The sequence below is a fragment of the Phaseolus vulgaris genome, chromosome 1 (genome assembly GCF_051622355.1).
Source record: "Phaseolus vulgaris cultivar YP4 chromosome 1, ASM5162235v1, whole genome shotgun sequence".
NCBI classification, from domain to species: Eukaryota; Viridiplantae; Streptophyta; class Magnoliopsida; order Fabales; family Fabaceae; genus Phaseolus; species Phaseolus vulgaris.
This window is the reverse complement of record NC_143498.1, coordinates 50,520,802-50,533,622: the sequence shown is the minus strand read 5'-3', so window position 1 is coordinate 50,533,622 and position 12,821 is coordinate 50,520,802. Positions and strand designations below refer to the sequence as shown.

Below are 12,821 nucleotides of genomic sequence, written 5' to 3'. Positions count from 1 at the left end.
CCGCTCCGGCGGGTCCGGACAGACGCCATCCCTTCACCGACCGTGTCATGGAAACCCCCTTGCCAGACAAGTGGAAAGGCTTCAACAGGGATCGGTATGATGGGACGACCGACCCAGATGAGCACGTGGACGCATACACGACCCACATGAGCCTGTACACCACGGACGACGCAGTATTCTGCCGAGTCTTTCCAACCTCTCTAAAGGGTAGCGCTCTGAGCTGGTTCACCAAGCTCCCAGCGCACTCTATAGATTGCTTCGAAACCCTAATAGCGAAGTTCGACGTCCAGTTCGCAACAAGCCGCCCCCACCATCTGACATGCATAGCCCTAGTCGGCATTCGTCAAGAGAGGGGGGAGTCCCTCAGAACGTTCATTGACCGGTTCAGCAAAACCGCTATGAGCATTCGAAACCTCAGCCCTGAGGTGGCGATGCATCACATGCTGACCGCCCTCAGACCTGGCCCATTTGCCGACAGCTTGTGCATGCAGCCTGCTACCAACCTCGACGATCTTAGACGACGAGCGGCGAAATTCATGCAGCTGGAGGAACTTCGTGAATTCAGAAACAACGCCCGAGCCGAGGCAAGCGGGGAAAAGAAGGAAGATAGGGAGCGACAAGGAAGGTCCCGAACCGGTCGGGACCAGAAAAGGGACAATCGCGGACTCCGCTTCTCCCGCTACACACCTTTGAACGTGGAGAGCCCCAAGGACTCATATCCCCTTCCCAACATCGACCGGCTCGTAGACGGAGCGGCCGGCCACAAGATATTGAGTTTCTTAGACGCCTACTCCGGCTACAACCAAATCAGCATGCACCATAGCGATAGAGGTAAAACGACTTTCACGACGGACGGTGTAAACTACTTCTACAAGGTAATGCCGTTCGGCCTAAAGAACGCCGGGGCTACCTACCAGAGGCTCATGGACAAGATTTTCAAAGGGATGATCGGCCGAAGCGTAGAGGTGTACGTGGACGATATCGTGGTGAAGTCCGACTCGTGCGGCCAACACATCAAAGACCTACAAGAAGTCTTCGACGCCTTAAGAAGGGTCAACATGCGCCTTAACCCCGAGAAATGCGCGTTCGGCGTTGAAGGCGGCAAATTCCTCGGCTTTATGCTGACCCACAGAGGAATCGAGGCGAACCCCGACAAGTGCAAGGCCATAACGGAAATGAGAAGCCCGAAAAACTTGAAAGAAATTCAACAGCTGCTCGGCCAACTGACAGCACTCTCCAGATTCGTACCCCGCCTCGCCGAACGGATCAGGCCGATAGCCATAATGCTCCGCAAAACTTCGAAATTCAGCTAGAACGAGGAGTGTGAACAAATCTTCGGTCAGCTCAAAGAATTCTTGTCCTCGCCGGCCGTCATCCAAAAGTCCCGCCTAGACCTACCTATAGTAGTCTACCTAGCGGTATCTGAGGAAGCGGTCAGCGCCGCCCTCGTCCAAGAGGTGGACCGCGAAGAACACCCGGTGTACTTTGTCAACTGGACGCTCCATGCAGCCGAGACCAGGTACCAAATGATAGAGAAGGTGGCACTGGCCCTAGTGCTGACAACAAGGAGAATATGCCCATACTTCCAGAACCACGAAATCAGGGTAAGGACCAACTATCCCATATACAAAATTTTGTCTAAACCCGATCTTGCAGGATGAATGATAGGGTGGTTGGTCGAGCTTTCAGAGTTCGACATCAAGTACGAACCGAGGGGTGCCATTAAATCCCAATGGCTGGCGGATTTCGCAGCCGAGTTCCCCAGGAACACAGAAACCTCAGCCAAATGGGTCCTTTACGTGGACGGCTCCTCCAACAAAACGGCTTGCGGAGCCGAGGTCGTCCTCGAGGGGCCTGGGGACTTGCTGATTGAGCAAGCCCTCCAGTTCTCCTTCAAAGCAACGAACAACCAAGCGGAATACGAGGCCATACTGGCCGGCCTCAACTTAGCAAATGATCTAGGCGCGCAGGAGGTCGCATGCAAGAGCGACTTCCAGTTGGTCGTCGGTCAAATCAAAGGAGAATTCGAAGTCAATGAGCCCCTCCTCCAACGATATTACCACACCGTCCGTAACGTCATGAACAAATTCGACACGGTGGCGGTCCAGCACATACCACGGGAGGAAAATGAACGTGCCGATGCACTCTCTCGCCTGGCATCTACAAAAAAGCAAAGCCACCACCGATCGGTCGTCCAGGTGCGACTAGCACAGCCGAGTGTAGGTGACGCCGAATGCATGACAATCACCGAGACCCACACATGGATGACCCCAATCACTCAGTACTTGGAGCACGGGACATGCCAACCGGGGGAAGAGAAGAACATCAGACGGCAGTGCGCCCGGTACACTATGATCGGTCAAGACCTATACCGAAGGGGGCACTCAATGCCACTCCTAAAGTGCCTCACCAAGGAACAATCCCAATACGTGCTACAAGAAATCCACGAAGGGGCGTGCGGGAGCCACTCCGGAGCCCGAACGATGGCAGCCAAAATAATCCGCGCAGGGTATTATTGGCCGACCGTCTACGGAGACAGCGCTAATTACGTTAAGAAATGCCAAAAATACCAAGAGTTTGGCCCCCTCCACCACCAAAAACCAGAAGAACTGCACAGCATGACATCACCCTGGCCGTTCGCCATGTGGGGAATGGTCATCATCGGTCCATTCTCACCAGGCAAAGGCCAGACCAAGCATCTGCTGGTCGCAGTAGATTACTTCACCAAGTGGATCGAGGCCGAACCACTAGCCACAATCACCGCCCGAAACATCCAAAATTTTGTGTGGAAAAACATAGTGTGCCGGTTCGGCATACTACACTCAATAGTCTCCGACAACGGCCGACAGTTCATCGATCAAGGCCTCATGACTTTCTACGGCGACCTCGGCATCAAATCCCTCACAAGCTCCATTAAGCACCCACAGACGAACGGACAGGCTAAAGCGGCCAACAAGGTTCTGTTGAACGAACTAAGGAAGAGGCTTGGCACTGCCAAGGGAAGATGGACGGAGGAGCTGCCCGAGGTCTTATGGGCATACCGCTGCACCCCATAATCCACCACACAAGAGACCCCTTACAGCCTCACGTACGGCACCGAGGCCATGATACCAGTAGAAGTCGGGGAGCCATCCATCCGACGCCAACTTTTCGACTTATCCCTCAATAAGGAAAGTCTGACGGTCGGCCTCGACCTCTTGAACGAGCTTCGAGATAAAAGCAAGATACGCGAAGCGGTATGTAAGCTCCGAGCGGCAAGGAGATACAACTCAAAGGTCAAGCCCAGAAGCTTTCAACAAAGTGACCTCGTCTGGAGAATGCGCAGCAACGCTAGGAAGTCGGACGGCAAGTTCTCATCAAATTGGGAGGGACCATTCCGAATCCGAGAAGTGGGAGAAGGGGGAGCTTATCACTTGGAACACCTATCGGGAAAAATTGTACCTAGGACGTGGAATGTCACGCACCTAAAGTTTTATTTCAGCTAAACATGAATAAAATCTACGCACTCTTTCCTCGCCCGGCCGATCCATCGGTCAGAGAGGTTTTAACGAGGCGTTTCGTACATAAGTGTATACAACGAACGACACGAACGATTTCGACCAGGGTGTAGCCTTAACCGGCATACCCTCCCGCCACACGCACGGTCCGGCCAGGATGTAGCCTCAACCGGCATACCCTCCCGAACCCGTAACCATGTCGCCCAGGATGTAGCCTTAATTGGCATACCCTCCCGAACCCACTCGGCCAGGATGTAGCCTTAACCGGCATACCCTCCCGTAACATACACGGTCCGGCCAGGGTGTAGCCTCAACCGGCATACCCTCCCGAACCTGCACCCATTTCGGCCAGGATGTAGCCTTAACCGGCATACCCCCCGAGGCATACACAACGATCGGCAAAAGCCCGCCTAAAATAAACGCCTAAATCGAATTCGTTAAAGGACGGCCGACCTATCGAAGTCCGTTACACGCACTTGGTTGATTTCACTTATCACAAGTTACTCAATTGATTTCATCCACCGACCGGTCGCTCAGTTCTTTTTACTTTGTTAATTTTACGATTTAAGTTTAACCATTCGGCTCATAAAGGCTCGATCGTCCAGAAAATGCAGAAACAATTGAAGAAAGAAAGACTTATATTAAACTGAAAATAGGTGGGGGCCACACCCCGGCCCCAAGGGTCCAAAATTAAAAGCTGGCCGCCTAATCTACGATATTCAAAACCTCATTAGAGGGATCAGCTTCAACTTCTTCACCAGGAGGTGGACCGGCCGCTACAGGGACCAAACGGCCATCCACAACTTCCATGTCTTGGTCAAATTGACCAGAAGGAGGTGGACCGCCGTATAGCACCTCGGCCTGTCGAACGGCAAGATCGAAGCTCTGGCCAATGAGCACCATGGTGTCCTCCATAGTCTTCAAAACTTCAGCCTCCGCCGCCCTCTTGGCCTCGCGCTCGGCCGCAGCTTCCTCTTCCCTTAAGGTGGCCCGACGGTCGGCCGTCTCCAATGCCTTGCGAAGGAGAATAACCTCCGCAGCTTTGTCGGCGTCGGCCTTCTCAAGCTCGGCCAACCTATTCTGGCGCAGCTCCAGCTCGGCCGCTTGCGCACACAACTTCTTTTCGTAAGTCGTGTTGGCCTCCACGGCCTGCTTTAGGTTGTGCCTGGCCTCCTGGAGATCGTGCTCGAGGCGTGATATGTCCTCGACCCGGCTCCTCCGAGCGTCCGCCCCCCGGCGGGCCAAAAATAGACCCCGGCAGATCATCTTGATGCCGCCGTCAAGGAGGTCGTCATCAGGGACCGACCGGATCTCACCCTCGATGTTGGAGGGCACAACCTAAAGCAGAAGCAGAAGAAGAAGAAGAAGAAGCAGAAGAAGAAGAAGAAGAAGAAGAAGAAGAAGAAGAAGAATAATCTTTTCCTATTATTGAAAAGAAAAAAAAGGAACAGAAGAAGAAAAATAAATAGAAAAGAAAGATAGAAAATGAGGGAAAATGTGACATCGAAAGAAAGTGGTAATTAGATAACATATATGTTCTCTATAATTGAATTGTAGATATGTTCTTCTTCTTTAATATGTGCATTTTGTTATCTAAGAAAAACCAATATTTTTTGGAAGCCCAACCTCATTACAACCCTGGAAAAGACCTCAAGATTCATGTTTCTAATATGTTTGTGATTTGAAGATGAAATGAAAAGCAACTGTGATTTGTTATGATTCAGTGAAAATAAAGAGAAATAAACACTTACCCGTGAGCATATGAGAAGATATTCCTTGATGAATTGTCATTTATTTGTTTTGATTTGATTCTGGAAATTGAGTGTGTCTATAATTTTCTATATTTGAAATTGGAAGCATCATAAGTTTCTAATTTGATTTGTTGTTTAGTGAATTAAGCTGTAATATTTCATATTAAAATATAGGCACTTATGAGGATTTATTGGTAATTTACATATAAAATAATCCCTAATTTATGAATTTATACCTTTTTACATTTTTTATGATCTTTAAATTTGGTGTTAATTGCAGATTTCTAAGGAAGATTGGAGATTTGGATTAAAGATGAATGATTTGAGCTAAAAAGATAAAGATAGAAGGTCCCAGAATGGAAAAAGATGCAAAGAAAGATTGGGCCTTTTTTATGTTTTATCATTTAGCCCATTAGCGCGACATAGGAAACAACCTAACCCTAGAAAACTAGGATAAATAGAGGGCTAGAGGCTCAACCTTAGTGTGCCAGATTGAGAGGAAAACACCATAGAGTGAATTGTAACCCAATTGGGAGAATGGAAGGTGATAGAAGTATGCGTGGCTAATTCTACCCTTTGGAATTGGGAGTAATCTGCTCAAACTCTTATGTATTGAGGTGATATTTTATATATTAATATTCAGTTCTTGATTGATTATTGGTATTGTTGTTTTACTTTTAATTTTCCGTGACAAATTGAGAATCTTAAATCTGACCGGGAGGTATTTTTAGGGTTCGGACCTAAACAACAATACTTAACATATTTGAGTGCTAGGAATAGACTTGAAATGTTAATTGCTATTAAACGTCTGAGCTTCGTTCTAAGTTGTTCTTATAATTATGCGAGGGATCGATAGTTAGGGGACATTCTTAAGGATTTTATATGCGAGGAATCGATATAAATGATTTTTATACGGGCATCAATTTCAATCAAAGAACTTAATATTGACATGCTAATCAAAATACTTGAGAGTGAGAGAGATGAAACTAATCCTTATTTTTTCAATTGAAACAACTAATTCTTTGTTTGTTTTCTTATTGATCAGTGCCAACACAATTAATTCAAAACTCTTTTAATTGTTCTGTTTTTATATTTAACGATTATTGTACTCGATAATTCACTGTTCCTTGTGGGATCGACGATATTCGTCCTTAGGGACAATTATTACTTTTGACAAACGCGGTGCACTTGCCGTAAAAAGTCATCAAACAGCGAGAGTCCATCAAGGTAATATAAATATCACGCATTCCAAGGAAGAAGGTACGTCATTATCTACAGTATTCTAGCCAGCCGAATACGATACCCCACTGACTTGAGCGTTGGAGTGTCATCTGCAGGTACCCCAACCGCCTGAGGAGTCATCCAGCGAGAAGAACCGAAGGAGGAAGTGAGATACGACCGACCGAGTGACATCTGAAGACAATAGTTCTCCCAGTCCCCAACCTAGTTCGAGAACAAAAATGAAACAACTTTTTTATTATTTAAATAAATAAATACATTCATATTTATTAAAAATTAAAATATTTAATTAAAAATTATAAAATGACTACACAATGATATAGAGATATTAATTGATTAAAAAATATAAAAATAATACAATTTAAATGTATATATATATGTGTGATTTTAAAAAAATAATACTTAAAAGTTTACGTAATTGTTATTTTTTTTAATATAAATTATTTAATTATTTGAAAATAAAGAAAAATTATCTGATTATTTATTTTATTGAGTATATAAAATAAATTATTTGTTATTTATTAAAAAGTAAAATCATCTAATTAAAAGATTTCCAAACTTTACATCTCATGATAGTATAAATGGTATTTGATTTTAAGAAGATAAAAAATAAAAAGTTAAATAATTGATACCACGTTTAATCTAAATGAGTATAAAGTTTAATAAAAAGGTATGCCTAGGTACATTATAACATAATACTTATCTCTACACTTTCTTAAACCTTCCTTTCCCCTTTTCTTTTCTAAATTTGGAGATTAACTACTTTATTTCGGTTAAAATATTTTTTTTAAATAAAAATTCTCATATTAGGTATCATTGTGCAATTTGACATCTTAATTATTCTGACATCTCAAGTAACAACAATTATTTGTTATCACATGAAAAAAATATTATTAAAAAAAATACAAAAATGTGGAAGAATAAACCAAAACTCATATGTTAACAAAAACGATACATATGTAGATTATACTTATTCATAAAGAATTCTAAAAACAGTCTAGATGGTACCTTATTATACCAATGAATTAGCCAAATTATCAACACATACATTTTTTTCCCGAAAAATATTAGTAACCCTAAACTTGATTTTCTCACAATAATTAGTATTTCATCGATTACGAAGCATCAAAGGAACATTAGTTATAGCAGTAAACGCAGCACAAACCAAAACAGAATCACATTTTAGGCATACATTAGTAATAAAATAAATACAACATCAAGATTTTCTATGAGGTCAACCATCCTAGTACTCGGCCGAGAACGCTTAACATCAGAGTTCTTCCTTTGTTATTTAAACATTTCAAATAATTACATATAAAAAATACAAATTAGTTAGGATTGTCCAAACTAAAATAATTTTACCTTTAGGCCTGAGTTTATATGAATTTAAAAAATAAATTATAATAATATTTGATCAAATGGGTTAATAATTTCCATACTTATATTTAGACTTATCTATTTAATTGCACCAAATTGTTATAATTCTTCTGTGCTTCAATTCTACTAGTTTCTATACGATATGCAAAAATACAATATACCATTCCATAACAGAATAATATTAACAATATTTTAGGTGCTTATAAAGCAGCTGTGCAAATATGCAGATTTTCATCTTATGAAGCTATTTACTCAATTTTAATTTTATTCACTAAATACTTTTATATTCCTGTTTGGGTAAGACTAGAATACATTTGAATGGGTTTTGGCCTACAAGGGAGGCTACATTAATATGTGGTGGTGGTGGTGCAGAAGGGACACGGAGGGCGTTTGGGTAAATTTCAAATAACAAGAATTCTTGTAGGCTAAGATCCCCAAGGCAACAACCACGCACAAACCCAAACCGAAAGTCCCTAGTATTTTCCTCGTCCTATTTCTCTTCACACTAACATTATATATATATACACATAGTACACACACCACTCCCATCTTACACCGGCACCCTCAATAAAACACACAAACAACGATTTCTCAGACAACTTTGCCGTGTAGCGGAAATACCCTTTTATTTTTTTCCATCGTGTGCCTGTACTACTTAGCGCAAGTCAATGGAAGACGAGAATTTCAGTTTTGGCCGCTCTACTGCCTCCAGAAGCTACCAATCCAGGCTCAAGTCACACTTCGGTGATTCTTTATTTCAAACCTCCGTTTTGTTCATTAGTCTTGTGGATACTGTTTTTGTTGGTTTTGGTTTTGTGGGGTGTCTTGTTCTGGCTAAATGTTTAACCTTTTTGCTTTGTCGTTGAACCAGAGCTTTTCGTCGATTTTGATGAGGTCAATGGGGATGAGGATTTTAGGTGGGCTTATCCATGCCCTTTTTGCGCTGAAGATTTTGATCTTCTTGAACTATGTTGTCATATTGACTTGGACCATTCAACAGAAGCCAAGTCTGGGGTATTTGATTTCTCTTTCACTTTAATTGATTCCCCTTTGGTATTGTTTTTTTAGCTTTGCATGGGAACTTTTTCCATACCCTTTACCTTGTTGTTGATGCTTCTTTATTGCTGCGTGACTGTGATTAATCTATTCTAGTTGGTATGTTTTTATAGAGATATATCTCAGTTCATTGTTAGCCTTATAGTTTTGAAACTGTCTCATTCAGATTGGGTGGTTTGGTGCTTTGCAAGAAAGTTCCTTTCGTAGTTATTAGCTTTTTAATTGATTTATTGAACAACAAATTCACGAAGAACTAAAGAAACTAGTGTTGGTAGTTTCATTTGAAATATGCTAATTGTATCCATCAAATTACATATATTTTTATTAAAAGTATTACCTTGCGATTAATCATCGGCCATGTTTATGATGCTTGTAATTTAATTCAATAGCTTCCTTGCCATCATTGCGGACAACAGGCTTGAAATTTTCCTTTGAAAAAATGAGACAGCTTTTTAAATTGACCTTTGCATTTCTGCATTCCATTATTGCCTCTGAAAATATTCATTATTACTTCTAGTTCACGACTAATAGCATGTTTATCTTAACTTGGGGCTAACCATTGATGGGATTTGTCAAAGTGAAGCCTTTTTCTGATGTTCTTATTAGCTTTTTATATATCTTGCATCTATGCAGAAGCCCTTAAAGATGTGGTTCCTGACAAGATCTTAGCTTGTAGAACCTGAAGTGGTTACTCCACACATGAATTCAATTTAGATCTTTGGCACATCTAGAATGAGCTTCCATGTAAAGTTGATAATGTTACTTTATTGTCGGTTGATTTGAGTATGACTAGGCAAACACACACACACACCTTGGACTTTAGGGAGATTGCAAGTAACCACCATGAACTTTTAAATCCATCAACTGTGCAACCCCTCTTCACCCTCAAACTATGAGAAATAATCCAGAGCTGTCAAACAATTCCTAGTAATAATTAGATCACTAATTTGTTTTTCATTGCATGATAATTTCTTTAATGGTCATGCTTATAATATCAAAACGTTTAATGGATTTATAATAATTTTATATCGAGTCAATATCAGGGACGTTCCAAGTGTGTTAGGTAGACTATGCATGATTATCACATAATTTACAAAACTTGTTAGAAAGGGGCATAAAATGATCTGTTGTAGTATTTATCCTAATTTTAGGTTTCAGTTGGCGGATTTAGAAGTTTGTACTGGCTACTTGCATTAGCCTTAAAATTCAGATGTGTGTGTGTACTCTTTTCTTATACAATTGTTATATTTCTCAATTTGCTTACAATTTGCATTACTATCTATGTTTGTGCTTGTTGAATTGCACTAACTATCTCTATCTCTGTTTGTTCATGCAGATTTGTCCTGTATGTACCGTGTGGATTGGGTCAAATGTCGTTGATCATATAGCAGCACAACATGGGAACTTGTTTAAGATATCCTTTCTGATCTGCTTGATAGGAATGGTTTTATTTATTGATAAATAGTATTAGTTTGTTTCCCTTTTATCTCCTTTTTACCAAAGTCTTTGTTCTTCATTCAAGTATGTACTTCCTTTACTGGAGATTACAGTCAGCTGAAATCAAAATGCTACAAAGATGAATCCTACCCAGATCTTTCCTTTTCAAGAAAGGGTGAACCAGATGAACACTGGCAATCTTTTTCTGCTGGGATGTCTACCTCCAACACATCAAGTGATCCATGGCTGTCATTTTTATGTGGTGCATCTGCTGTTGATGAATGTGAAAATGTGCTGCCAGATTCTTCAAGTGAAATAAGCGTTGAAGAAGTGCACTCAAATGATAAAGTGTTAGAAAGGTATGATGAAGTATCACTCTATCAACTATGTGTCCTTTCGCATTATTCATGTGCTGTCAAACATCAACTACTAAATCACAAATTTATTTTGATCCATGATTATAGAGTTTGTGGATGAAAAAAAGTCAGTTTTGGGACCAAAAAATAAAATCCTATTTTAGATGATCAACAGTACCAAAAAACTTGATTTTCTAAGACCACCTTTCATCCAGTGAAGCAATAATCTATCGCAGACCACCTTTCACTTTGTGAAGCAATAATCTATAAATACTCAAAACAGGCACACCACCTGAAATCATTAGAAGCATCCCCTGCAACAGTTGGATATGCTTGCTATTTTCAAGTAATTTTTAGATTAATGCAATTAAAGCTGTAGCTCCGCAGTAGTGATGATAATACATCAATCAGGGGGCAATTTAAGTGTTCTTTGTCTGGACCACATCCTTCTACATCTAGTATAGGTAGGTGCATTGAGGCAAATGATGGTTCGAACCAAAAACATAGCTGCATATGCAAGTACCCGAAAAACCGCTGGTCTTTTTTTGTTTCTTTCTACACTTTGTTAAGCTTAGGACCTCAGGGAAAATGGTTATTTTTGTTACTTGTACCTTTTAATAAGACATTCATTATCTTCTTGTTGACTTTCTCTTGTTTGACTTTTTACCTATTTATTAGATATTTAATTTTACGTAACTACTTTCATCTTTCTCTTAAATATGTACCTAATACTTTAATTATTGCAGGGATGTTCAGCCACATTTATCTGACAAAGACCAAATAGAGAAAGCACAGCGCAGTAAATTTGTACAGGGACTTTTGATGTCTACTATCTTTGATTCTGGCTTCTGATTGAGACAATTAAGGACATCAGTTACTAGTTTCAATTCAATGGGTAAAAAAAGGAAATATATAGTAGTTTCAATCTTCAAAATTATTCTTAGTCACAGGACCAATGTTTTTCCTGTTCTATGGCACTGAGATACACCTAGTATAGAGTAGTAAGCTTTATGTAGGAATTAAATGTAATGTATATTCAAGACAAAGCTATTATTGGTTTAGAACAATTGCGTACGCACTTGTATTCTCTCAGGATTTTGTGTTTCGTTGTAATAACAGGTTTAGTAGCTTAATGCCTTACTCTTGCTATTTGCTATAATTAAATTATGTGATAAAAGCGTGCCAATAATGATGAGTTGTTCTGGTAGTCGATTGACCAATGGATGTTTTCAAATGTGCAATTTGCTTAATCCGTTGACAAATGTGGCCATTGTATTAACTCCATTAATGTTTAACGGTAGTTTGATTTTTATAGTGTAAAATGAATGCCTTAACTCATCCTGTTTAATACACTTTTCACCATTTCAAATCCTGGTTGAATCATTTTATCATCTGTAGTGTTGTAATTTTCGGAGTAACTTTTAACAGATGCTAGAGTGCATGAAGGCTCGGAAACGTAGTTTTTCCAATACCATGAGTGATTGGCTTGCAATGCAAGGAAGATCATCCAACATAGAAAGATAAAAATAATATTATACCGTCTTCCCATTTTTTCTTGTTTAAAAAACAAGGGAAATTTTATTAGAACACGCTTTTCCAATTCATCATCCAAAAAAGGAATTATATATAATTAAAATGTAAAATGACGGGTCCATATATGTAGAATGAGTAGCGACTAACGTTATAAGGACCAGTGTTCAAAAGGGCATCAAACTAAAATATGAGACCTTAGCAAAACTATAACCATCATTATGCTACCTCTGATAAACTGGAATAACAGCTGTGATGATAAACTCTCACGGAAGGGATTATATTAGGGTTCATGTGTCAGAACATGTGGGACGTGTGAGTAGAGGGCATAAGAGGGAACTGGGTTGATAAACCTTGTTAATGTAGCAAGGAGGGTATGAACTACGAAGGAAAAGGAAAGAGTAAGCAAGGCAAAGATAAACAGAAGAGAAAGGTAGGGAGGGATGAGGGGGACGCAGACTCTCAAGCACTGCAGTTGTTTACCCTTCGTATCCTACTTTCCTTGTTTTGTGAGTTGTTGTAATCGGGATTTATCCTATTTTACTGCAATAAATATCTAGTTCCTATCTATTGTAATC

At 40.6% G+C, this 12,821-nt stretch overlaps 1 protein-coding gene across 2 annotated transcripts; it reads left to right on the top strand.

Annotated features, from left to right (window-relative positions):
* Positions 1–8,312: 8,312 nt before the first annotated feature.
* On the top strand, positions 8,313–11,853 carry LOC137814774 (protein DEHYDRATION-INDUCED 19 homolog 6). Of its 2 annotated transcripts, XM_090305434.1 has the most exons (6): positions 8,324–8,608; positions 8,736–8,878; positions 9,554–9,664; positions 10,257–10,335; positions 10,470–10,716; positions 11,460–11,853. In XM_090305434.1, exons 3-6 carry the CDS (start codon positions 9,653–9,655, stop codon positions 11,563–11,565), a joined length of 444 nt encoding a protein of 147 aa, XP_090161560.1. In that variant the 5' UTR covers positions 8,324–8,608; positions 8,736–8,878; positions 9,554–9,652; the 3' UTR covers positions 11,566–11,853. The 2 variants fall into 2 exon arrangements, with proteins under 2 accessions (XP_068473777.1, XP_090161560.1); XM_068617676.1 differs by lacking the exon at positions 9,554–9,664 and having other exon boundaries at positions 8,313–8,608.
* The last annotated feature ends 968 nt before the right edge of the window (positions 11,854–12,821 follow it).